Source organism: Bufo bufo, chromosome 9 (assembly GCF_905171765.1).
Source record: "Bufo bufo chromosome 9, aBufBuf1.1, whole genome shotgun sequence".
Lineage (NCBI taxonomy): Eukaryota > Metazoa > Chordata > Amphibia > Anura > Bufonidae > Bufo > Bufo bufo.
The window spans coordinates 187,454,712-187,481,007 of NC_053397.1; the positions used below are offsets into that span (position 1 = coordinate 187,454,712).

General features: G+C 43.6%; 1 protein-coding gene across 1 annotated transcript in view; it reads left to right on the forward strand.

Moving 5' to 3' along the window:
• CACNA1E (calcium voltage-gated channel subunit alpha1 E) overlaps window positions 1-26,296 on the forward strand; it is a 638,268-nt gene that overhangs the window by 487,712 nt on the left and 124,260 nt on the right. Inside the window, exon 8 of the mRNA XM_040406914.1 lies at window positions 350-453. Coding sequence (XP_040262848.1) covers window positions 350-453 — 104 coding nt within the window. The remainder of the gene's footprint in view (window positions 1-349; window positions 454-26,296) is intronic.

The window sequence follows — 26,296 nt, forward strand, 5'->3', positions numbered from 1 at the left end:
GGGGACCATCAGTGGACAGTCATTTTCAGGTCTCTCCAGAGATTGTCAATTCGGTTTAAGTTAGGGCTTTGGCTCGGCCACTCAAGGACATTCATAGAGTTGTATTATGCGGCACTGAATGCAGAATGATCGGGGAAAACATTTTTTATTTTTTTTTGTATTTAACACAAGGCTGCAATATAACAAAATGTGAAAGGGTCTGAAGACTTTTTGAATGAATAGTAATGGGAGGTATTAAAAATACAGGTGGTGTCATTTTCAAGTACAACCTATAGATTCAATCGACCAACTCGTCCCCCAAGCTGTTTGCTGATATTGACTCATTTTATCATCTCTTCTTCCTTTGTAGACCAATGATGCCTTAGGACCCACCTGGAACTGGCTGTACTTTATTCCTCTAATTATTATTGGGTCTTTCTTTGTCCTCAATCTAGTCCTTGGTGTTCTATCTGGGTAAGTCTAAACACGTTTAAAACGATACTACAGGAAAATCATTGTAAGCAGATATTCACAGGGTTATTGAACATTTCAAAGGGGTTGTGGCATTAAAAAAAAAATTTGACGTTTTTTAAACCAGCACCTGTTCTGTGTTTTGGACCCACACCTGGTTTTGGATTATAATAACTGATAGAAATAACTGACCAAATAAATCAAGTGTGAACTTGGCCTTACCCATTTGTCATGTGGATGCCCTGACACGTTTGATAAAGTTTGGGGCCCATGGTCAGTTAGTCCTGCCACTAATTTCGGGTTCTTGTCCTCTCAGGTGTTCTTTGGAATGTTTTTATTTTTCTTCTTTTCTTTCTCTTTTATTCTTCCTGGTGGACGCCTTGTTTTTTCCTTCCCTTATGTAACCTTCCTCCTTCCCTTGTCTATTTTCTTTCTCCAAATTAAGGTCCCTTTTTCAAGTTCTTTACTTCTTTTGATGTTAAAAATGCGTGAGACTATTCGATGGAGGGACGCTATGTTGAAGTGACCTTAAGTTGCAGGTTTACACCTTTTAGTCGGCGCTTTTACATTTGCTATTTTGTAACGTTTCAAGGTTATGTGTGTGTCCATTGACCATGTGCCTTTTGTATGTTTTTACCCTTTTGTCCTTTGGATGATGTATGGTCTTACTGTTTTGTGAAATTAATTTTTCTTTAAAAAAAAAAGGTGGGGTGTTTCCAAAATTTTGCTATTGATAACCTATCATCAGATCAATGGGGTTCCAACACCTGGCACCCCTGCAGATCAGCTGTTTGATTTGGCCTCCTTACATCTTACCAAGCACAGTGCTGTCCAATGGATAGTGGGGGTGCTTGGTGTTGCGGCTGAGCCCCATTCACTTTCATGGGATTGAGCTGAGCCTAGGTCATGTGACTGATAAATGTGACGTCATTGACCTTGGAATTGGCCGCAGCGCACACTGGAACACTGCAGCATCTTCAAACAGCTGATTGGAAGTGCCGTAAGTCGGATCCCCACGATCTGATATTGATGACCTATCCCAATAAATATCAAAATCTTGGACAATCCCTTTAATATAGCCTCCAACAATCGATACTAGAATGTGAATAGGAGAGGTTGCGTCATGCTACTACCATGCACCTGTTGAACCACATTTCATAAACGATACACCCTTCTATTCGCTTCCCCTATAGCCCTTTATAATATATAATAGTGGGCCAGATTTATAAAAATGTGTGCTGCACTTATCCCAGAATGATCAGTGGCAACCAATGTAAGGGCAGACAAAGCATTAAATGGCCATCTTTTGTAGAGTATTTTTGAATAAGTTGAAGCATACCCTCAAGTCAATGGGTCCGCAAAAAAAAACAGACCACATACGGAATATACTTTATATGTCTTCCGTATCCGTTCAGTTTTTGCTGAACCATCTATTGAAAATGTTATGCCCAGCCCAATTTTTTCTATGTAATTACTGTATACTGTATATACCATACGGAAAGACGGAATGGAAAAACGGAACGGAACCGGAAACACTACTGAAATAAAACCAGAAAAACGGATCTGGGAAAAAGGCCCGCAAAACACTGAAAAAGACATACGGTCGTGTGAACGAGCCCTTAGCGTTAGGGATTCCGTTATGGCTTTTTATAACGGAAAATAATGGAATCTATAAGACGGAAGGACGGATCCGTTATGCTGCCCATAGACTTCTATTATGACGGAATGCAAAACGGAAGCCTTTATGGGTCCTGTTATGCAAGATGGAAAACAAAGCCCTGTCGATACAACTTTGTTTTCCGTCTTGCATGACGGGACCCGGACGGATCCGTTGTGCTTTCCCATAGACTTCTATTAGGACGGAAAGCAAATGGAATGCTTTTTAAAGGCTTCCGTTTTGCATTCTGTCTGGGCATTCCGTTATTTTCCGTTATAACCATGTTATAATGGAAAGCCATAACGGAATCCCTAATGCTAGTGTGAACCCACCCTTACTTTGGTTTTTCAGTGTTACATAATAGCCAGGTATTTTTAAATAATGGAACTCCATCATTTGAGGTAAAGAGAAAGCTTACATTTGTAAATAAATATATATTCATCTCAGCAATCAAGCACAGAAAGAATAGCGCAAATACATTATTTCTGGTGTGATATATTTTGTATTGTTTGAGATCCTGTTGTGTTGAGATGCAAGCCTAGACAGTTCATTGTGTGCGTGTAGGTTGTGGAGTAGGTTTATACATGTGTTAGCCCCTTATCACAGTGTGTGTCTGGAGCTAACTGCGTCAGCTTCTCAAGAGCAGCATGCTATGCTTTAATAGGACAAGGAGCGCGGCTGGTAAGAAGCATAGGCAAATGCTGAAATTAGGATAGTAATTGACAAATATGTTAAGAAATTGCAAGATCTTCAGTATTTACTTTAATAAGGGTCTAACCCTTCGAGTACTCCTAGAACTGAGTTTTCCCTGTAGAAGCTAATTGTGGGTGAGTCTTGAGAAATCAATGTCCATCCATCGTGTTCTTGGTTTTTACAAAATTTCCTGCAGTTCTTTAATGTATTAAAGGGGTTGTCTGGGTTCAGAGCTGAACCAGGACATACTGGATAGCGCAGGGCAAGGGCTATTTTATTTACAATAACACACTGCCTAGCAGTGTTTCGGGTGACGTCACCAGCTCTGATGGGCAGGCTTTAGCGCTGCCCTAGCCATTTTAAAGGCTAGGGCAGCGCTAAAGCATGCCTATCAGTGCCAGTGACGTCACCGGGCTCACTGCTGGGCGGAAGCCTCCGCCTGGCAGCCCTAAGGAGAGCCTGGTATGTCACCTGAACTCCAGAAAATGCCTTTGTCCTGCGCAATTCAACGCAGGGCAAAGGAGAGCATCGGAGCATGAACTGCTTTGATGCTCAAGTTAGGGGGGCTGTCTGGGTGATAATGGGGATATGTCCGGGTTCACCCCTTTAAGCCTTGCTAGTGCAGTAAAAGAACTGATTGTCCTAGGGGAACCTGATTTAAGGGGCCAACTTATTTGATTGATAAGCAACATAAATGCACACTTTAATACTATGTGGTTTTCACTGTAGGTCCAACATTCTATACTGATTCTTTTTGTAATATACCAGTCATGTCTCAATTTTTCGGATACAGAGATTTATGTCCATCTCCACCCACTGCTTCGGACATTGTGGTGGCACTGACAGTATGACTGGGTGATCAATTCTCAGGAGGCTTGATAAAACAGCCTGAGGGAAGACATTACAATCAACAATCGGGTGGGTGCATCGGAGAGCTTTGTTCTGCTCTACTGTTCAGCCAGTGGCCACTATTGACTCTTCTTTCTGGTCTGCTTGATTGTTGGTTCATCTTCCACTATTCCTGTGAATTACTCTCTGCCATTTTGACCTGGATTTTTCCCTGAAGCGTCTGACTTGCTATTTGCTTTCCACTCTAATGCTTGAAGCCCTTCCTGGTTATTAGACCTGGCTTTGACCCTAACTTAAGTTTTGGATCACCCCTGGCTCTGATGTTCCTCTCTGATTATCCAGCATTTACCTGTGGATTGTCTGTTTCCATTGACACTGGTTAGCTCCACCAGTCATTGTCTACTCTATAAACATAACCTGCAGCTTTGCAGCATCCAAATCCAACCCTCCTAGTGAGGTTTAGAGTGAATACCTGTGCTTCCCTAGTTTCTGTTAACCATAGCGGCCAACTAAATGCCTGACTGTGTTTCAAACCACATAATTTCCTACAGTACCATTACTCTTCAAACCTCTTGGATAGTCATGGCATTACATGATATAATTATAGCTGCCAACTGCCACCACTAGGTGGAATTTATGGATTTACTGTATACTGTTTTAGACCTGAGTTCAATGTACAAACTGTATGCAGTATACTCCGGAGCTCCATCAAGTGGTGGCTGAAGTTAGCACAATGTTATCATTGTATGTTATGTAAACGCAGGGGTCACACTATACTCCTGTGATTAGCAATGGCACCAAAATATACTCACCAATATAACAGGTGAGCAAATAATATGCACAATGAATGTAGAAAAAAATTAAATTACTTGATGCTGATCACGGCTGGGAGGAGCATGCGTGCGGACGCACGCTGATGAAGTGCGCACGCCCCTTCGGCGTCCGTGCTCCCTGCCCGATGCGATCCCGCTCTGATTGAAGCTCAGATGCCGCCGCGATTTCTGCCTTGAGGCTGCCAGGAATGCCGTTGGGAACCGGCTTTACCCTAGCTCCTTGCTCCTGCTCCACTCTGCTCTCCACTCTGCTCCACTCTGGCTCCTGGAATCTGCTCTACACCCGCTCCTGCAATGGCGTCGGCTATGAAGTCAGCTGATGGCGCCTGAAGTCGCCTGGATACCGCTTGCCCCGCTGCCCAGTTCTCTTCCTGCTGGCCGTCTATCAATTGCTCTATGCTGAGCTCCTGCTGCCGGAAGGCTAACACCCCACTGGTCCATCCTGGTAAATGTATAGGATGCCGTTGTGAAAGTGGGGGGTTGGTTGGAGGGTCATCCCCTTCTCCCCCCTGGAACTCTGGGCAGGGTGGTGCGACCTGGTCACCCCGACATATCCGCATTGGAATTGTGTAAACCTAAACTGGACTCAAAAAAGCTAGGGAGTGGGGAGTGTGGGTTGGAGGGACATAGGGGGTGAGAACAACAGGCTCTAACCAATAACAATACTGGTGGAATCTGTGCGCCCCCCCAAACTCAAGCCAGCATCCGGGTGCTAGACCACGACGGAGGCCAAGAATTGGGCCATGAAGATTAATAGAGGGCGGGCAGCGGGTCCAGAGGCCGTCTGGCTGGGAAGAACACAATGATGGATTGGAACAGGGATTGTTTGTACCATCAACAGCACTCCTAGTAGAAAAGTTCTTATCTGCAGGCATTAAAAATGCCGGAGTGGCTTGAATTCCAATTTCACTAGCCGGTTGCTATAAAGGAGATATTGCTAGTTTGCCCCCGAGATCTAATTGTCCATGGCGGAGATGGTGTGGAATCCGAGATCAGTATAGCATGCAAGCACCTTTCGGGTAATTCACTCACATAAGGAAATATGACGACTAGTGACTGTGAGTAAACAGAAACTAATTCTAATAACACAAATAATCAAGAGACTGTTTCTAATATCTATGAACTAACAACTTAAAATTGCTGTTGTTACTAATTACTGAACTCCTGGTCAATTAACTGTATTGTTTTTTCTAACAACCATAGATAGCCAGTTAGACAGCTAATGCATAATTGTTTGTGGATATAAGAAAAATTGCTAATTTTAGCATAGGCGACTGTGTTATTGCTTTTCTAACCGTCGACGAAACTACCCATAGACCTTCTAACTAACCGCTACTGCACTACTAATAGTAAAGACAGACTGCTACTTTACAACTAATTGTGAATATAAGAAAATTGTTGTTTCATGCGTATGTGATAGATATACTGTCTTATGTGAACTGTCCCCCCCTGTGGTTCTATACTGATAGACTATTTGGGCTAGTCTGGGGAGGAGGAAAAGGTGGTTAGGGGCGCAGTGGGATAATGGCGAGACAGGGTACAGGGAAAAAGGCAAAGGGCCAACTGGAGTTGAATACTACGGTTTCCCCAGTGCCTAAAAGAAACGAGGAATCCAAACAGTTGCTCCTGACTAGCATGTGCGGACATAGCCCTGCAAAGAAAAAAAAAGAGGACGGGCGATTGGACCAGGAGGGGGAATCAATCTTGGAGGGGAACTCTGAGTCGGTGCTGGGAGGGGACAGTTCCCGATCTGGGGAGAGAGGTGGTGGTGAGTCTGATGAGGCCGAAAGAAAAAGAGCCGTTTTGGAACAGGCCCCTAGCCTGCAAGATATACAAACCGGATTCCAAAAAAGTTGGGACACTAAACAAATTGTGAATAAAAACTGAATGCAATGATGTGGAGATGGCAAATGTCAATATTTTATTTGTAATAGAACGTAGATAACAGATCAAACGTTTAATCCGAGTAAATGTATCATTTCAAAGGAAAAATACGTTGATTCAAAATTTCACGGTGTCAACAAATCCCAAAAAAGTTGGGACAAATAGCAATAAGAGGCTGGAAAAAGTAAATTTGAGCATAACGAAGAGCTGGAAGACCAATTAACACTAATTAGGTCAATTGGCAACATGATTGGGTATAAAAAGAGCTTCTCAGAGTGGCAGTGTCTCTCAGAAGCCAAGATGGGTAGAAGATCACCAATTCCCACAATGTTGCGCAGAAAGATAGTGGAGCAATATCAGAAAGGTGTTACCCAGCGAAAAATTGCAAAGACTTTGCATCTATCATCATCAACTGTGCATAACATCATCCGAAGATTCAGAGAATCTGGAACAATCTCTGTGCGTAAGGGTCAAGGCCGTAAAACCATACTGGATGCCCGTGATCTCCGGGCCCTTAAACGACACTGCACCACAAACAGGAATGCTACTGTAAAGGAAATCACAGAATGGGCTCAGGAATACTTCCAGAAACCATTATCAGTGAACACAATCCACCGTGCCATCCGCCGTTGCCAGCTGAAACTCTACAGTGCAAAGAAGAAGCCATTTCTAAGCAAGATCCACAAGCTCAGGCGTTTTCACTGGGCCCGGGATCATTTAAAATGGAGTGTGGCAAAATGGAAGACTGTTCTGTGGTCAGACGAGTCACGATTCGAAGTTCTTTTTGGAAATCTGGGACGCCATGTCATCCGGACCAAAGAGGACAAGGACAACCCAAGTTGTTATCAACGCTCAGTTCAGAAGCCTGCATCTCTGATTGTATGGGGTTGCATGAGTGCGTGTGGCATGGGCAGCTTGCATGTCTGGAAAGGCACCATCAATGCAGAAAAATATATTCAGGTTCTAGAACAACATATGCTCCCATCCAGACGTCATCTCTTTCAGGGAAGACCCTGCATTTTTCAACAAGATAATGCCAGACCACATTCTGCATCAATCACAACATCATGGCTGCGTAGAAGAAGGATCCGGGTACTGAAATGGCCAGTCTGCAGTCCAGATCTTTCACCTATAGAGAACATTTGGCGCATCATAAAGAGGAAGGTGCAACAAAGAAGGCCCAAGACGATTGAACAGTTAGAGGCCTGTATTAGACAAGAATGGGAGAGCATTTCTATTTCTAAACTTGAGAAACTGGTCTCCTTGGTCCCCAGACGTCTGTTGAGTGTTGTAAGAAGAAGGAGAGATGCCACACAGTGGTGAAAATGGCCTTGTCCCAACTTTTTTGGGATTTGTTGACACCATGAAATTCTGATTCAACATATTTTTCCCTTAAAATGGTACATTTTCTCAGTTTAAACTTTTGTTCCGTGATTTATGTTCTATTCTGAATAAAATATTCGGAGTTGGCACCTTTACATCATTGCATTCAGTTTTTATTCACGATTTGTATAGTGTCCCAACTTTTTTGGAATCCGGTTTGTATTTCAGGAGATAAAAAAATGCGATACGGGACATCTCTCTCCAGACCGGAAATATAAGGGAATCGGTTGGACTCCTCAGGGCGGATCTACAAAATTATAAGGATAGACTGATAGAAGTAGAAAAAAGAACATCAGAAGTGGAGGACATAGTGCAGACAGTGGTTAAAGAGAAAAACATGTTAATGGTAGAAAATAAGGAAATAAAATACAAATTAATACAGCTGGATAATAGGGCCAGGAGGTCAACTTTGAGATGCCTGGGGATCCCAGAGGGAGCAGAGGGGCAAGACCCTCGTAGTATGGTTGAGGGAACAATTGGGTCAGGATGTCTGAATATAAAAACTTTGTGGAGAGCGCTCATAGAGTGCCGGCAAAGGTGCCTCACCCAGGTACTAGACCGAGGGTAATGATTTTGAATCTGCTTTCGGTCACGGACAGGGAGGAGATATTGCGCAGCGCGAGAAGGAAAGAGAGGCTGGACTATGCGGGTTCAACAGTTATGATATTTCCTGATTATGCAAAAGAAACGGTAAATGAAAGAAGCCGGTTTATGGATGTGAAAAAAATACTGCGGTCAAAGAACGTTAAATACTCAATGATATTCCCGGCTAAGCTGAGAATTGAATGGGAAAGTAAATCGTGTTTTTTTGAGACAGCAGAGGCGGCGGGAGAATGGATTAAGGAAATGATAAAAGGCTGAGCGGCGGGCTGGGTTGTACGGGGTGCCGTAAGGGGGATGCTAGTTTAGAGAACCAGGACCAAGGTTTCCTGGATCATTTGTGAGGGATGGGTGAGGTTTGTCGGTTGCCCCCCCTTTTTTTTTTTTATCCTCCTCTCTTTCGAATTCCGTTGTCCCCTCCCTCTATCCCCATGATGCCATCCTCCTCCCTCTCCTGTCTCAGTATTCCTGACCCTTTTACAATATTGGGGGTCCTCCATACTCCGGGAATGGATAGGACTATCAACAAAAAAACATGAGAATCATCTCATGGAATATTAGGGGGCTGAGTAGGGGCTCCAAGAGAGTTGCGGTTTTTGATATAATACATAGATCTCTCCCCGCAATAGTTTGTCTGCAGGAAACACACCTGACGAAGGAGACCAGGGATGGGATATGCTTTTCACTCAGTGTATTCAGCATACGCGAGAGGAGTAAGCATATTAATATATCGGGACATAGATATAAAAATAGTGAAAGTAACTACAGATAGGGAAGGCTGTTACGTCCTGTTGGACTGTATACTGGAAGGTAGGGTGTGGTTAATAGTAAGTGTGTATATACCCCCACCCTTTAAAATTGACGTCCTATTAAAAATGTATGATATAATACTTAAGGCAGGGGATAAATTACTGTTGGTGGTTAGAGATTTCAATAATGTTATGGATGCAAGAATAGATAGATGTAAATTGGGGAATAATCAAGATCCCTGTATGGGATCCAAATGAGAAAATATCACTAAAGAGATGGGATGGATTGACATTTGGAGGGTTATGCACCCTAATTCACGGAAATATTCGTGTTTTTCAAAGACTCACAAGACTCTATCACGAATAGATTTAGTTTTCACAAATGAGAAAAGCTCACTGGAAATTGTAGGGGTGAAATATGGGCAATGGGGAGTTTCGGACCACAATCCAATTAATATAAATATTAAAACACAAAAAATAAAAAAAAGAGGGATGAACATAAGTATAGGATGGATAAATATGATGGATACACACGATAAGATCTTGCGAGAGATAAGAGAGTTTTTTAGATGAATGATGGATCAACGACAGTTAATATAATATGGGAGGCTGCCAAGGCCTTTATTAGAGGGATTATTACAAAGTATACAGTTATAGCACAGTTATAAGAAAGGAATAAGGGAGAAAATAACAACACTAGAAGGCGAGGCAGAAAAAAATGAAAAAAATTATATTGCAAATCCCATAGATCAAAATATACTTCCTGGATAGAGAAGGCCTCGGAACTAAAGGATGAATTGTTCCTACTGGCAGAACAACAAAAAGAAAATTACGTAAGGGATAATTATATCCATGCACATATCCCTGGTAAAAAATTAGCGGCCTTGGTAGCGACCCAAACAAAAAAGAATAAGTATATCCATTGTATAATGGATGAAACGGGACACAAAAATACTGAGCAAACAGCCAAAATAGAGCTACTCCAAAAATATTTTGCCGATATATATAGAAGTAAGATAAACAAAAATTCAGAGCAAATACAACAGTTTTTAAATGAAATCACTATTTCGAGGTTAACAATAGATCAATCCAAGTCCCTGGAAGCTCCCTTGACCCTGTTAGAAGTGTATGAGATGCTAAATGGGAGAACAAAGAACAAGGCTCCAGGCATGGATGGCATCCCGTTTGAGGTGTACGTGCAATACAAAGAAATACTAATCCTGAAACTGCTTACAGTTTGTGAGTCAGCGAAGCAGGTGGGAAAACTGCCAGACTCTAGCGGGAAGCCTTGATCACACTTATCCTAAAGCCAGGTAAGGACCCTGCCCTGTTGGATTCGTATCGCCCTATCTCACTGATTACCACAGATAATAAAATATTAGCTAAGACTTTGGCAAGTAGACTTAGGAGAGTCATCCTGGTGCTTGTTCATGAGGATCAGTCGGGATTCATGTTGGGTAAAACCACAACGGAGAATATCATGAGATATTTTGTGAATACCCAGTTTGAACCCACAAATTGCGGGGAACGGTTGATTGTAACTATAGACGCCTCAAAGGCTTTCGACACGATAGAATGGCCCTTCCTGTTTAACACAATGAAGAAAATGGGATTTGGGGATTGCTTTGTTACATGGGTAAAACTACTGTATACGGAAATTTCTGCAAGGCTGATAGTAAATGGAGAACACTCAGATGGCATACCAATTGGCAGAGGAGTTAGACAGGGATGCCCCCTCTCCCCTCTGCTCTTTTGCTATAGCTATTGAACCCCTTGCAGACATGATCAGACAGGATCCGGGAATTGAGGGGTTCAGATAACTTACCCACGAGGAAAAAATTGCCTTGTATGCGGACGATGTCAAGTTATTTGTGGGTTCACATGGGTCTCTAACTTGGATATTTCAGGTATTTGAGCAATTCGGTAAACATGCGGGACTCAGTATAAACTGGTTTAAATCGGCATGTATCCCGATTGACCCTCTGAACACTTTTTGACCGGGGCAGTTGGAAATTAGGACGATGAACGAACCCGTTAAATATTTGGGAATTCAGATCACCCCGGACCCCAATGACTATGTCAGATTAAATGTTACTCCGAAAATCCAGTAAATTAAGAAGAAAATAGAGGTCGTATTGCACTGGTTAAGATGTGCGTACTACCCGCCTTGAACTATATCTTGTGGAATACACCAGTGATAATCCCCAAAAAACACTTTAAAATAATAGTTAGCTTATTGACTGATTTAATATGGCGAGGAAAAAAAACGAGGATAAAGGCACAGATACTGAATATTCAGGAGAGGGAGGGCGGACTGTTAGTACCAGATTTGGAACTCTATTTTAGGGCAGGGATTATAAAAAATATGATAATATGGAGTAATGTGCAAAGCTACAAAAATTTAATAGCAGGGACAAATAAAAGACTGGAGAAATGTAACATCTTTCAAGTTATGGAAACGGGTGTTCTGGCCCAACAGGGAGGAAAATATAGATCTCTGATCCTGTTAATGGCCAAGAGTTGGGAGATGGTAAAAGAACTATGGTCCCAAACTGGGCTTTATGCAGCCACCATACTATGGGACAATATTAGCCTCACAGAATTAGAGTCACTTGATCAGAAGATCTGGTGGAAATATGGAATATACAAACTGGGACAGGTATGGGAGGAGGGGGACGTGGTACCCTATGGAGAGCTGGAAAGGAAGTACCAACTGAATAATGTAGGGTTGAGGTTTTACTACTTACAACTACAACATGCATTGTATAAAACTATAGGGAAAGGCACACAAATAGCCACTTGCCACAGCCCCTGGAGAATATTACTGAGTTAAGACCTGGCAAGAAACTGATCTCAAGAATATACCAATGGTTATCGCACCAAAAGAAGAACGATAGTAGAGCAGTTGATAACCTGATCCATAAATGGCAGGGCACTTTGGAACCTGTGCGGGAAGACTTTTGGGATTCAGCTATACAGGCAAAGACTAAGGTTTCAAGGAATTTCTCTCATAGAATAATCCAATTTAATATATCGTCTCTATTACTCTCCTAAAAAGCTAATGAAGTACTATAGTACTAAAGTCTTTACTTGCCAAAAGGGCAGAGAGATAGGGGCAGACGATATACATATATTATGGACATGTATAAAAATCCAAAATGACTGGGCAAAGATAATTGAAAAAATTGAGGAATACCATCAGTTTACAATGCCCAGACATTTTGAGGAATGCATCTTAGGGGTGCTGGATGGGGTGGAAGGTTCTCAACATAGGGAAATTGCAACCAAATTATTGTTCCAAGCTAGGAAATGTATAGTTGGGCACTTGGGGGGGGGGGGGGGGGGAAATGAGGCCCCTACAGTTAAAGAATGGGAGAACCGCACAAGGATGTCGCTAGCCAGTGAGGAGTTTTGCTTGACCGGGTTGAAGAAAAAACACAGATTTGCCAGGATGTGGCGGAGGTGGCTAAATAAATGAAAACTGAGGGTTGGTGGGGGAGAGGGGACAATGGAGGGAGGACGGCAATATTAGTTTAGTGTTATTTTTTTTTTTCCTTTGGTGGCAACCGACATATAATAGGTGGGGAGGTGGGGAAATACCTATAATGCAATTACCATGTAACTATGTAAGAATAAGATTTGTGGAAAACTTTGTACGAATTGGAAAGTTGTAATAAAGATTTATTTATAAAAAAAAAAAGAAAAAAATGAAATTAAAACCTTGCTCTGCCATATACTTTAAATACATAATTCCATGCAAAAAAAAAACATTTGGCACGATTTGGCATGTCCTAATATCCAGTCAGTATTATTATTGTCTCTGAGACATTTCTATACAGAATTAGACCTTGGATACTCCCAATATGCACGGCTACCAATATCTAAATACAGTTGTCATGGAAAATGTTTGAATTCCCATCTCATGTGGAGATTTTAAAAATTGTCCTGCTTTTATATTTTACATAACTGAAAAATATAGCAAAGTATCTCACAGACTGATGTGCTGCTGATAAGTGAGATTTGCAAACCTCAGGAGAATTGTCTTTAGAATGGCCCATAGGTAGTGTTGATCAAGCACCATAGTACTCGGCTGTTCGGGTCGAACAACTCGGGATGCTTGGGTGCTCTACCAAGCACCCGAGCACAATGGAAGTCAATGGGAGACCCCGAGCATTAAACCAGGCACCCCCTGCTCTGAAGAGGGGAGGGTGTCTAGTTCATAGGAAAAAGTCAGAAATTTATGGAAACACCACCGAAATAGTTTGGGAACAGCATGGGGAGGATGTCTGGATATATCTTGGTCGCTACTGGGAACGATATTGTCCGAGTAGTACGCCACTTTTACAGACTGACAATAATACGCACAAAACCGAAGATAAAATCGATTTTAGAGGAAAAATTGCTAGGAAACATTCTTTCCTGTATAGTTACTTGTATATAAAGTGCAAGTGCTGCCAAAAATTACAAGGAAGAGGCACTCTGATACAACCTGTATATCACATAATGGAGGGCCTCATTCACATTGTGGTATATTTGTTCAGGTAGTGGGACTGCTACACTCATAAAGCCTATGCACTAAGTGAAAGGGCTTCCAAAAATTACAAGGAACTGGCACTCCAATACACCCTTTATTACACATAAAGTAGTGCATCATACACCCTTGAAAAATTATGATTGATAGCCTACTGGTGACCCTCAAAAACATTAGGAGCAAGGGCCTGCTGATGACTGTCTAAAACATTACGGGCGAGGGCCTGCTGCTGAGCTAACCATCTAAAACATTAGGGGTGAGGGTCTGCTGCATAGCTGACTCTCTAAAACATTAGGGGCGAGTACCTGCTGCTGATCTAAGCATCGAAAAAATTATGGGCTAGTGCCTGCTGCTGAGCTGACCATTAAAAAAAATTATGGATGAGTGCCTGCTGCTTAGCTAACCATTGAAAAAATTATGGGCGAGGGCCTGCTGGTGAGCTGACCCTGTAAAACATTATGGTTGAAGGGGCCTGCTGGGGAGCTGACCCTCAAAAACATTATATGCGAGGGCCTGCTGGTGAGCTGACCCTCTAAAATATTGTAGGTGAGGGCCTGCAGATGAGCCGACCCTGTAAAACATTATGGTTGAGGGCCTACTGGTGAGCTGACCCTCAAAAACATTATATGCGAGGGCCTGCAAGTGAGCTGACCCTGTAAAACCTTATGGTTGAGGGCCTACCGGTGAGCTGACCTTCAAAAACATTACATGTGAGAGCCTGCAGGTGAGCTGACCCTCTAAAAGATTGTAAGTGAGAGGCTGCTGGTGAGCTGACCCTCTAAAACATTTTATACGAGGGCCCACTGGTGAGCTGACCCTCTAAAAGATTTTAGACGAGGGCCTGCTGGTGAGCTGGGCTGACCCTCTAAAAAATTGTAGGTGAGGGCCTGCTGGTGAGATGACCCTCTAAAACATTATATGTGAGGGCCTGCGGGTGAGCTGACTCACTAAAAGATTGTAGGTGAGGGCCTGCTGGTGAGCTGACCCTCTAGAACATATAATGCGAGGGCCTGCAGGTGAGCTGACCCTCTAAAAGATTGTAGGTGAGGGCCTGCTGGTGAGCTGACCCTCTAGAACATATAATGCGAGGGCCTGCAGGTGAGCTGACCCTCTAAAAGATTGTAGGTGAGGGCCTGCTGGTGAGCTGACCCTCTAAAACATTATATGCGAGGGCCTGCAGGTGAGATGACCCTCTACAACATTAGGAGCGAGGAGGAGGAGGAGGAGGAGGAGGAGAATAGGAAGATTGAACCATATACCTTTTTGTGGTGGAAGAGGTGCATGGGAATACAGTGTATTCAGTACATTATAAAAACACATTTAAAGTGCCTTTAACTGTATGTTCAGCCGCTTTTGTCTGGTGGAGTAGAGAAGTCAGTGGCAATCCAGGCCTTGTTCATTTTTATAAGAGTCAACCTGTCAGCATTTTTAGTTGACAGGCGGAAGCGCTTATCAGTTATTATGCCCCCAGCAGCACTAAATACCCGCTCTGACAAAATGCTGGTGGCAGGGCAGGCCAGCACCTCCAAGGCGTAGAGCGCCAGTTTGTGCCACGTGTCCAGCTTGGACACCCAGTAGTTCTAAGGCACAGAGGGATCATTGAGGATGCTGACACCGACTGCTACATACTTCTTCACCATCTTCCAAAATGTTTCCCTCCTTGTGACACTAGGCCGTGCATCAGGGTGAGGGTGCTGGCGGGGTGTCATGAAACTGTCCTAGACTTTGGAGAGTGTTGCCCTGACTCTTTAAGAACTGCTGTGTGTTCCCCTATTCTCCCCTCCTCGGTTGCCCAAGGAACTACGTACTCTGCCACCAGCGTTGTCAGATGAAAATTTTTGGAGCAATTTTTCCACAAGGACCTTCTGATATTGCACCACTTTGCTCCTCTCGACCAGAGGAATGAGAGATGAGAAGTTCTCTTTGTAGCGGGGGTCGAGAAGGGTGAACAACCAGTAATCGGTAAAACGCATGATTCACGGGAAAGGCAGCCTAACATAAAGTCAGCCATGTGTGCCAGAGTCCCAACAGGCAAGACTTCATCTCCTCATCCTCTTCCTCCTCTTCTGCCCATCAACACTGAACATATGGAATGGATCGTACTACCCTCTGTAGCGGAGGCAATTGTCTCCTGCTCCTCCTCCTCCTCCTCATCATCCAATTTGCGCTGAGAAGACGAACTAAGGGTGGTCTGGCTATCACCGTATGTAATGTCGTTTCAATAGTCACAGAACTGGGATGGTGACGCTGATAATAGCGTTATCGCCGCTCAGCACCTGTGTTGATTCCTCAAAGTTTCTTAAAACCTCACAGAGGTCAGACATCCATGCCCACTCCTCGCTTGTGAAGAGCAGAAGCTGACTGGAAAGGCGACGACCATGTTGCAGCTGGTATTCCACTACTGCCCTCTGCTGCTCACAAAGCCTGGCCAACATGTGGAACGTTAAGTTCCAGCGCGTGCTCTCGTCGCACAACAGTCGGTGAGCTGGCAATTGTAAGCGCTACTGCAGTGTTGACAGACCGGCAAAAGCTGTCGATGACTTGCGGAAATGGACACACACGTGACGCACCTTCACCATTAGCTCAGGCAAATTTGGGTAGGTTATGAGAAACCGCTGAAACACTAAGTTGAACACGTGGGCTAGGCATCGGATGTGTGTGAGCTTGCCAAGCTCCAAAGCCGCCACCAAGTTACGGCCATTATCAGATACAACCATGCCTGGTTGTAGGTTGAGTGGCGAGAGCCACAGCTCAGTCTGGTCTCTTATCCCCTGCCACAGCTCTGCGGCGGTGTGCTGTTTGTCACCTAAGCAGATCAGCTTAAACACGGCCTGTTGACGCTTCTCCACTGCAGTGCTTTACTGCTTCCAGCTACCGACTGATGGCTGACTGGTACTGCAAGAGGATAATTCTGAGGTGGAAGTGGAGGAGGAGGCGGAGGAGGAGAAGTGGGGGTTGGAGCCACTAACGTAGGTGGTGGTGGAAACTCTGATGGAATTAGGGCCCGCAATCTTTGGCGTCAGTAGCACCTGTGCTATCCCAGGGTACGACTTGCTCCCGGCCTCCACAACGTTCACCCAGCGTGCAGTCAGGGAAATGTAGTATCCCTGGCTGAAAGCACTTGTCCATGCGTCAGTGGTTAAGTGGACCTTCCCAGTAACTGCATTGGTCAGGGCACGGGTGATGTTACGGGACACATACTGTGTAAGGTGGGCACGGCACACCATGAAAAATAGTGGCGGCTGGGGACTGCGCAACAAGGGACGGCCGCTGACATCAGGCTGCGGAAAGCCTCAGTGTCCACAAGCCTAGATGGCAACATTTCCAGGGCCAGTAATTTGGAAAGTTGGGCATTTAGCGCTATGGCCTGTATTGTGGGTGGCTAGGTATTTGCGCTTGCGTTCAAATGCCTGAGTAAGGACATTTGTACGCTGCGCTGGGACACGGAAGTGGATGTGGTTGCTGATGGTGCTTGAGAAGGTCCAGGTGCAGGGTGGGAGGCATCCGGCCCTGAGCCTTCGAAAGGGGATTGGCCAGCTCGTAACACAGGGGAAGAGGAGGCAGTGGTGTGACCCGCAGACACAGATTGTGGACCCAGGCGTTCGGCCCACCTAATACGGTGCTTTGATGCCATGTGGCGGATCATGCTGGTGGTGGTGAGGTTGCTAATGTTCACGCCCCCTGCTCATTTTTGTATGGCACAGGTTGCAAATTACAATTCTTTTGTCGTCCGCACTTTCCTCAAAAAAGCGCCAGACTGCGGAACACCTACCCCTTGGCAAGGGAGATTTCCGCAAGGGTGTGCTCCGGGAAACAGTTGAGGGCTTATTTGGTGTGGCCCACCTTCTCCCTTTTGCCACCCACTGCCTCTTCCAGCCTGTTGCGGTGCTGCGGATCCCTCCCGTTCTGTACTGTTGTCCTCGCTCGGCTTGCCACCTTCCCAGGTTGGGTCAGTGATTTCATCGTCCAGCATCTCCTCTCCCACTTTCTCACTCTGGTCATCCTCCTGACTTGTTGACCTAACAACAACCTCAGTTATTGACAACTGTGTCTCATCCTCATCATAAACCTCGTGAAACACTAATTGCCGTTCCCCACCGTCATCTTCTTGTGACTGTGGATGCTCAAGAGTTTGGGAATCAGGGCACAAGATCTCATGTCCCTCTTCAAGTGGGCTTGTCAAGAGGCCCAAATGAAGGAATGGTGCTGAAAAGAGCTCCTCGGAATATCCGATCACTTGTTTGGCAAGACTCTCCATGGTGGGAGGAAGGAGGATCAGGGCGAGGATTGTGTTGACCAGACTCTTGGCTACTGAGACTGGACTTTGTGGAAGACAGGGTGGTGCTTAACTGATTGGAAGCATTATCTGCTGCAATCCAACTGACTACCTAGTCGCACTGGTCTAACTTCGAGAGCGTTGTCCCTGCAAACTAGGACATGAAGTTAGGTATCGTGGATAATTGTTTTTCTTGTGCTCTGGCAGCAGGCACAGTTTCAATGCGCCCAGGGCCACGACCTCTGCGTGCACCATCAACATCACGGCCACTTCCCTGTCCCTTACTGCTTGCCTTATTCATATTAAATGTTGTATATGCTTTAAAGTATGTCACACGCACAGTAGCGTAGGATTTGTAAGTGTATGCGCAAAAAAATAAAAAAAGGTATTGGGATGTCGAGATATACCGCAGATAATGTCACTGATGTCAGCAGCGGCTTATATAAAATTATAGGGAATGTCACAGGTATTTGGGATGTGGAAACGTTACACAGGAGAAATTACCGCAGATAATGTTGCTGATGTCACCAGCGGCTAATAAAAAATTACAGGGAATGTCACAGGTATTGGGGATGTGGAAGCGTTACACAGGAGATGTACCCCAGGTTATGTCACTGTCCGCAGTGGACACCATCTACAGAAAAAGTACACTGGATGTCTTAGATATTTTTTGGATGCGCATTCGTTACACAGGAGATGTAGTGCAAATAATGTCGCGGTCTAACTATTGCACTCTATTTAGCGCAGGATGCGCTAAAAATAGATATTGCTGCCACACACAATAGTCCTTAAAAGGACTTTTGGGTCTGTAAAGTTTTAGCAATTTAGCGCAGGCTGCGCTAAATATATATATATTGCTGCTGCCACACACAACAATAGTCCTTAAAAGGACTTTTGGTTCTCTGACATATCTTTCCCTTCTTCAGCATAGCTCTCCCTGACTAACACTGAGCCGAACACATGTCATCGGCTGCTATATAGCACCCGATGACGCGTTCCGGCCAGCTAATCACTGTAATGCCTGTAACCAACATGGCAAAGACATTACAGTGAGGACAGTACTTACCTGTATGTTTATTGGCTGCGTAGCTGCCAACAAATGCGTGGGGAGAAGACTCAAGCATTGCGCTCGAGCACATGCGGTATTCGGCCGAATAACGCTATGTGCCAAGCATCGAGATGCTCAAACAGAACTGGTGTTCGGCCGAGCATGCTCGATCAACACTACCCATAGGATATTTCCTGGTTTGGTGGCCTAGGAGTCATAGGTGGTCATCTGATGTTATATATAAATGTGCAAAACAACTTGTTATTATACAGGGTGGGCCATTTATATGGATACACCTTAATAAAATGGGAATGGTTGGTGATATTAACTTCCTGTTTGTGGCACATTAGTATATGTGAGGGGGGAAACTTTTCAAGATGGGTGGTGACCATGGTGGCCATTTTGAAGTCGGCCATTTTGAATCCAACTTTTGTTTTTTCAATAGGAAGAGGGTCATTTGACACATCAAACTTATTGGGAATTTCACAAGAAAAACAATGGTGTGCTTGGTTTTAACGTAACTTTATTCTTTCATGAGTTATTTACAAGTTTCTGACCACTTACAAAATGTGTTCAATGTGCTGCCCATTGTGTTGGATTGTCAATGCAACCCTTTTCTCCCACTCTTCACACACTGATAGCAACACCGCAGGAGAAATGCTAGCACAGGCTTCCAGTATCCGTAGTTTCAGGTGCTGCACATCTCGTATCATCTGAAGGCAATCGTCTATGCTGTGAAGATACGAGATGTACAGCACCTGAAACTACGGATACTGGAAGCCTGTGCTAGCATTTCTCCTGCGGTGTTGCTATCAGTGTGTGAAGAGTGGGAGAAGAGGGTTGCATTGACAATCCAACACAATGGGCAGCACATTGAACACATTTTATAAGTGGTCAGAAACTTGTAAATAACTCATGAAAGAATAAAGTTATGCTAAAACCAAGCACACCATTGTTTTTCTTGTGAAATTCCCAATAAGTTTGATGTGTCACATGACCCTCTTCCTATTGAAAAAAACAAAAGTTGGATTCAAAATGGCTGACTTCAAAATGGCCACCATGGTCACCACCCATCTTGAAAAGTTTCCCCCCTCACATATACTAATGTGCCACAAACAGGAAGTTAATATCACCAACCATTCCCATTTTATTAAGGTGTATCCATATAAATGGCCCACCCTGTACATTAATGTCTCTCCTCAGAAGTTCCTGGATATTAAGCCAAAAAGGGAGTGGCTTAGAACAAAGGTGGAAGGGTTTATGTCTTTTTAAGGGACACTTCCATCAGAAATTGGTATTTTTTTGAAAACTCAATGAGCAGATTTGTAGCCTGCATTGCTGAGAAAAATGTCGTTGCACTTAGAGGCTCAGCTCTCTTTACAACTGCTGCGCCATCTGCACTTTGATTGACAGGGCCAGGAGTGATGATGTTTTCGCTGCCTGGTCCTATCAATTAAAGTGCAGAGGGTGCGGCAGCTGTAGAGAGAGCAGAGCCTCTCGTTGCATCTAGAGGCTCATTTGCATATTAAAGGGAATTTGTCATCAGAAAATGACCTATTGTTTAAATGATTTTATTTATGTTTAATATATTTTTTAAGAATATTTGGTGATGTTATAAGTCAATATCTGTATTCAAACAAAACCCATAAAATCCTGCAGTTCTCGCACTGGCCACTAAGACTAATAATAGGCGCCATTTCTTGGTCTGTACAGTAATCTGCGTATCTATACACAGAGGTGATATCATTACAGGCAGGATTAGAATAACTGATAAGACAGGAGCTACCATTTATAATAGGTGATTGTCAAAGCTTATCTATTCTTTCCTTGTACAGTACAATGACCTCGGCACAGGTCACTGATCATGCCTAGAAAACTCTCCCATAGAAGTCAATGAGGTCCCCTCCTGACCATTGTGTCTATGGACCATGGGGCTGGCGTAAAGCAATTTTCTTAACGCTTTCCAAATGCTGTTAAGAGTAGCTCAGACAAGATGGCCGCCCCCATAATGTTCAGGAAACAAATTTAAAAAAAATCTGCAAACAGATTAGAAAAAAAAGCATATGTGCTACTATTTGGTTTTGACTGGCAGAAAAATTTTTGGATGACACATTTTCTTTAAAATTTCATTTTTCTCAGTAATGCGGGCACATACAGTATGGACATGGGGCCAGCACAGATGCTTTCAGCTGCCAAGTGCACATGTAACAGGTCAGCCAGTGTCATAGGAACAAATCTGCTGACAGAGGCCCTTTAAATCTGTATATCAGGAGCTATGGAACTCCAATATTCCACGTTGACCAATTTTGGTGAAAGGAAGGTGTGTTTGCTTCAATGGCCTGCTTCATGATGCTAGTGCTACAGGACAGAATAGCATTCAGCGTCAGGTTACCTTACCAATATGTGATCAATGGTGAACGCCATACTCGGTTAGTCATCGACAGACCCATTAAAAGAAAAGGAATTGTCTAAGGCTACATGCACACAACAGAGAAAAAATGTCCGTAAATAAGAGACATTTTTAACGGACGTTTTTTCACTGATGCCTTTCTAAGAAACGGATGTTAAAAATGGACCCGTTCAAATGTATGTATGTTCAGTCTGTCGGTGAAAAACGGACAAGATAGAGCATGTTCTATTTTTTTACGTCCGTTTTTTAATGACAGCCAAAAAAACTGCCGTGTGAATAACAACATAGACTATTATTGGTCTTAACCTAACGCCTCATGTCCGCCCATAGGATATAAACGTCCTATGGGTGGACGTCTATTTCTGACAGCACGTTTTAAAACGTCCTGTCAGAAATAGCAGCTGCACGCTAATCGTGCAGCTGCTGATCGGGTTGCCCGCTGTCAGTGACAGCAGGGCAACCCTAAGACAAGGCAGGGACAGTGCCCAGGTGTCTCTGCCTTCTAGATCGCTGCAGACACAGCGCTCACTGAGCGCTGTGTCTGCAGAGAAGGAAGCGCTGTGCGCTTCCTGTTCCGGCCCGGCGGTCATGTGACCGCCGGGACTGGAGTGTGCAGGAGCTGTGTGAGGTCTGTGTGAGGTCTCTCAGAGACCTCGATCAGCCCTGCTGTGAGGCTGTACAGCGCAGGATTGCTGCTGTACAGCCTCTATAGGGGTGCATTTGTCCTGTAACTGGGGCTACTATGTCAGCCCCAGTTACAGGAGAAATCAACAGTGAAAAAAAAATAAAAAGTGAAGTAAATGTCCCCCAGAGGTCTTGTATGACCTTATGGGGGACGAAAAGTGTAAAATAAAATAAAAATAAAATAAAGGGTTGAAAAAATAAAATAAAAAAAAGTTTCACATGTAAAAAAAAAAAAAAATCCCAAGTAAGGAATAAAAAAAAAAATTAAAAATAGAAAAAATAAAATAGACATATTTAGTATTGCCGCGTCCGTAAAAACCAGCTCTATAAAAATATCACATGACCTAACCCCTCGGGTGAACACCGTAAAAAAAAAAAAAAAAAAAACTGTGTCAAAACAAGCAATTTTTGTCACCTTGCATCACAAAAGGTGCAACACCAAGTGATCAAAAACGCGTATGTCCCACAAAATAGTACCAATAAAACCGTCACCTCATCCCGCAAAAAATGAGCCCCAACATAAGAAAATCTCTCAAAAAATAAAAAAACTATAGCTCTCAGAACATGGACACATTAAAACATAATTTTTTGGTTTCAAAAATGCTATTATTGTGTAAAACTTTAATAAATGAGAAAAAGTATACATATTAGGTATCGCCACGTCCGTAACAATCTGCTCTATAAAAATGTCACTTGACTGAACCCCTCAGGTGAACGCTGTAAAAATAAATAAATAGAAACTGTGCTAAAACAACCAATTTTTTGGTCACCTTGCCCCATAAAGTGTTATAATGAATGATCAAAAAATCATATGTACCAAAAATAGTACTAATAAAACTGGCACCTTATCCCCTAGTTTCCAAAATGGGGTCACTTCTTGGGAGTTTCTACTGTAAGGGTGCATCAGGGGGCTTCAAATGGGACATGGCATCTAAAACCATGTGGAGTTCCTTATCTTCTGCGCCCTGCCGTGTGCCCATACAGCAGTTTACGATCACATGTGGGGTGTTTCTGTAAACCGCAGAATCTGGGTAATAAATATTGAGTTTTGTTTGGCTGTTAACCATCGATGTGTTAAAGAAAAAAATTGATTAAAATGGAAAATCTGCCAAAAAAGTGAAATTTAAAAATTTGATCTCCATTTTCCTTTAATTCTTGTGGAACGCCTAAAGGGTTAACAAAGTTTGTAAAATCGGTTTTGAATACCTTGAGGGGTGTAGTTTCTACAATGGGGTCATTTATGGGGGTATCCACTATGTAGGCCCCACAAAGTGACTTCAGACCTGAACTGGTCCTTATAAAGTAGGTTTTGGCAATTTTCTTAAAAATTTGAAGAATTGCTTCTAAACTTCTAAGCCTTCTAACGTCCTAAAAAAATAAAATGACATTTCCAAAATGATGCCAACATAAAGTAGACATATGGGGAATGTTAAATAATAAATATTTTATGAGGTATCACTTTCTGTTTTAAAAGCAGAGAAATTGAAATTTAGTAAATTGCGAATTTTTCAAATTTTGGGGTAAATTTGGGATTTTTTCATAAATAAAGGTGAAATATTTTGACTCAAATTTATGACTATCATGAAGTACAATGTGTCACGAGAAAACAATCTCTGAATGACTTGGATAAATAAAGGCGTTCCAAAGTTATTACCACATAAAGTGAGATATGTCAGTTTTGCAAAATTTGGCCTGGTCAGGAAGGGGGCAAAGGGCCCAGATGGGAAGTGGTTAAAATGGATGTGTAAAAAAATATACATCACATGTCCGTTTTTCGCTGTCATGTGCATGTAGCCTAACAAAACCAATATTTCTAAAAATAAAAAATAAAATGTTGGTAATAAGTTTACCAGACAAGGGGATAAATGAGCTAAAAGATAGTGACCCCCTCTTACCGTATGTAAAAATTGAATGCACTGTTTCCCATTATAGTTACTGATATTACGAGGTTTAGCAGTATTAAAAAAATAAGGTGAAGGTCTTTCTAACCGGAGGCCTCCTTTTCCGGTGTTTATGGGTCGTACTCTAATTTTTGCACGCTATCTGTCTGTTGTTGTGATGCAGCCCTATTATCTCGTACATGTGCCTGGTGGTATACTGAGCGGAGCCCTTGTATCTAGAATTTGCTTATCCCAGTTTTCTGCATTTCGCTTGGTTTCCATGGCAACACCAAAAGTTCCAGAATATGTAAACAGCTTATTGTTCGTGCTGCATTATCAGGTTTGGATGGGGGAGGAGGACTCATGTTTAATGGGTTAGTACTAACTAGACATTGGTTGGCACCCTTGAATATCTGCAGTGCCCATAGAGAATACAGTAGAATATCAACATTTTGCTTAGTCGTGTTTTGGCCACAATATTTGGAATATTCCAGTCTGATTGTAGCTCTGTTCCTGGCTTAGCAGCCAGCGATGCATTAAAAAGCTTTGTGTAAATGCAGATTTTGAAAAAGCAGTTTTTCTTTATGCCATTGAATATGTAGATGTACAGCCATCAAGCATACATGTTGTACAGCCATCAAACATACATTTAGTCAGTGTGATGTATACTTATTTCTTTTAAATAAATCTCTTTGAAAAAAACTGAAGGCTACCTACCGTACGTACTAGTGATGAGCGAATTATTCAAAAGTTCGATTCGGTGGCTTGGCTGAATTACTCATTTCTTTGTAAGTATTGGGTGGGCCGCTCCCCCTCATTGTACCCATGAGATGCCGCAATCATGTATGATCTGATCTAAATCTATATATATAAAGAAGGACATATATATGTATGTATGTATATATATGTGTATGTTCCGCGATCACTCAAAAACGCAACCATCGATTTCAACGAAACTTGGTATACACGTCCCTTGCTACCTGGAAAGAAATCTTGTGGGGGTCTCAGCTCTCTAGGACGTACCGTTCCTGAGAAATTCCCCAAAAATGACCTGCATTAGCCAATACAAGCCTGCAAGTCTTTCAGTTCATATCCAAACTGCCATACACACGGTCACATGTCCCTTATCAGCCAATAGAAGCTCGCAGGCCCTTAGTCTACACATACACACAGTTTTACTCCAGGTTTCCATAACAACCCAACCTTTTTTTTTCACTGCTATAGGTCAGCTTTAGGCTAGGGCTGCATGACACATAGGGCAGAACTACGCTCCTACATGCATCCATCTTGGATGGATTTTTTGCGACAGTCATGTCGCAGTGCGACACCATAGCCTGTCATTCTAAAAATAGTTGCGCGACATTGGTATGACAAAATGTCGCGCGACACATGTCGTCATGTAGCCCTAGACTTAAAGGGGCAGGGCACTGTGGAGGTCACTGTTAATGGGGCAGGGGCCACTATTAAAGGGGCAGTCCACTGTGGAGGTCACTGTTAAAGGAGCGGGCACTGTGGAGTTCACTGTTAAGGTGGCAGGGGCCACTATTGAAGGGGCAAATGCTGTGAAGGTCACTGTTAAAGGGGTGAGCACTGTGGAGGTCACTGTTAAAGGGGCAAGCACTGTGGAGGTCACTGTTACAGGGGCATTCAGGCCGCTGTGGAGGTCACTGTTAAAGGAGCGGGCACTGTGGACGTCACTGTTAAAGGGACGGGCACTGTGGAGCTCACTGTTAAAGGGGCGTTAACTGTGGAGGTCATTGTTAAGGGGGCGGTTGCTGTGGATGTAACTGTTAAGTGGCAGGCACTGTGGAGGTCACTGTTAAGGGGCGGGCACTGTGGAGGTTACTGTTAAGGGGGTGGGCACTGTGGAGGTTTCTGTTAAGGGGGCGGGCACTGTGGATGTCACTGTTAAGGGGCAGGCACTGTGGAGGTCACTGTTAAGGGGCAGGCACTGCGGAGGTCACTGTTAAGGTGCAGGCACTGTGGAGGTCACTGTTAAGGGGGTGGGCACTGTGGAGGTTACTGTTAAGGGGCGGGCACTGTGGAGGTCACTGTTAAGGGGTCGGGTACTGTGGATGTCATTTTTAAAGGGGCAGGCACTGTGGAGGTCACTGTTAAGGGGGCGAGCCCTGTGGAGGTCACTGTTAAGGGGCAGGCCGCTGTGAAGGTCACTGTTAAAGGGGTGGGCACTGTGGAGGTCACTGTTAAAGGGGTGGGCACTGTGGAGGTCACTGTTAAAGGGGCGGGCACTGTGGAGGTCACTGTTAAGGGAGTGGGCACTATGGAGGTCACTGTTAAGGGTAGCTCACTGTAGAGGTCAATGTTAAGGGGGTGGGCACTGTGGATGTCAGTGTTAAAAGGGCAGTCAC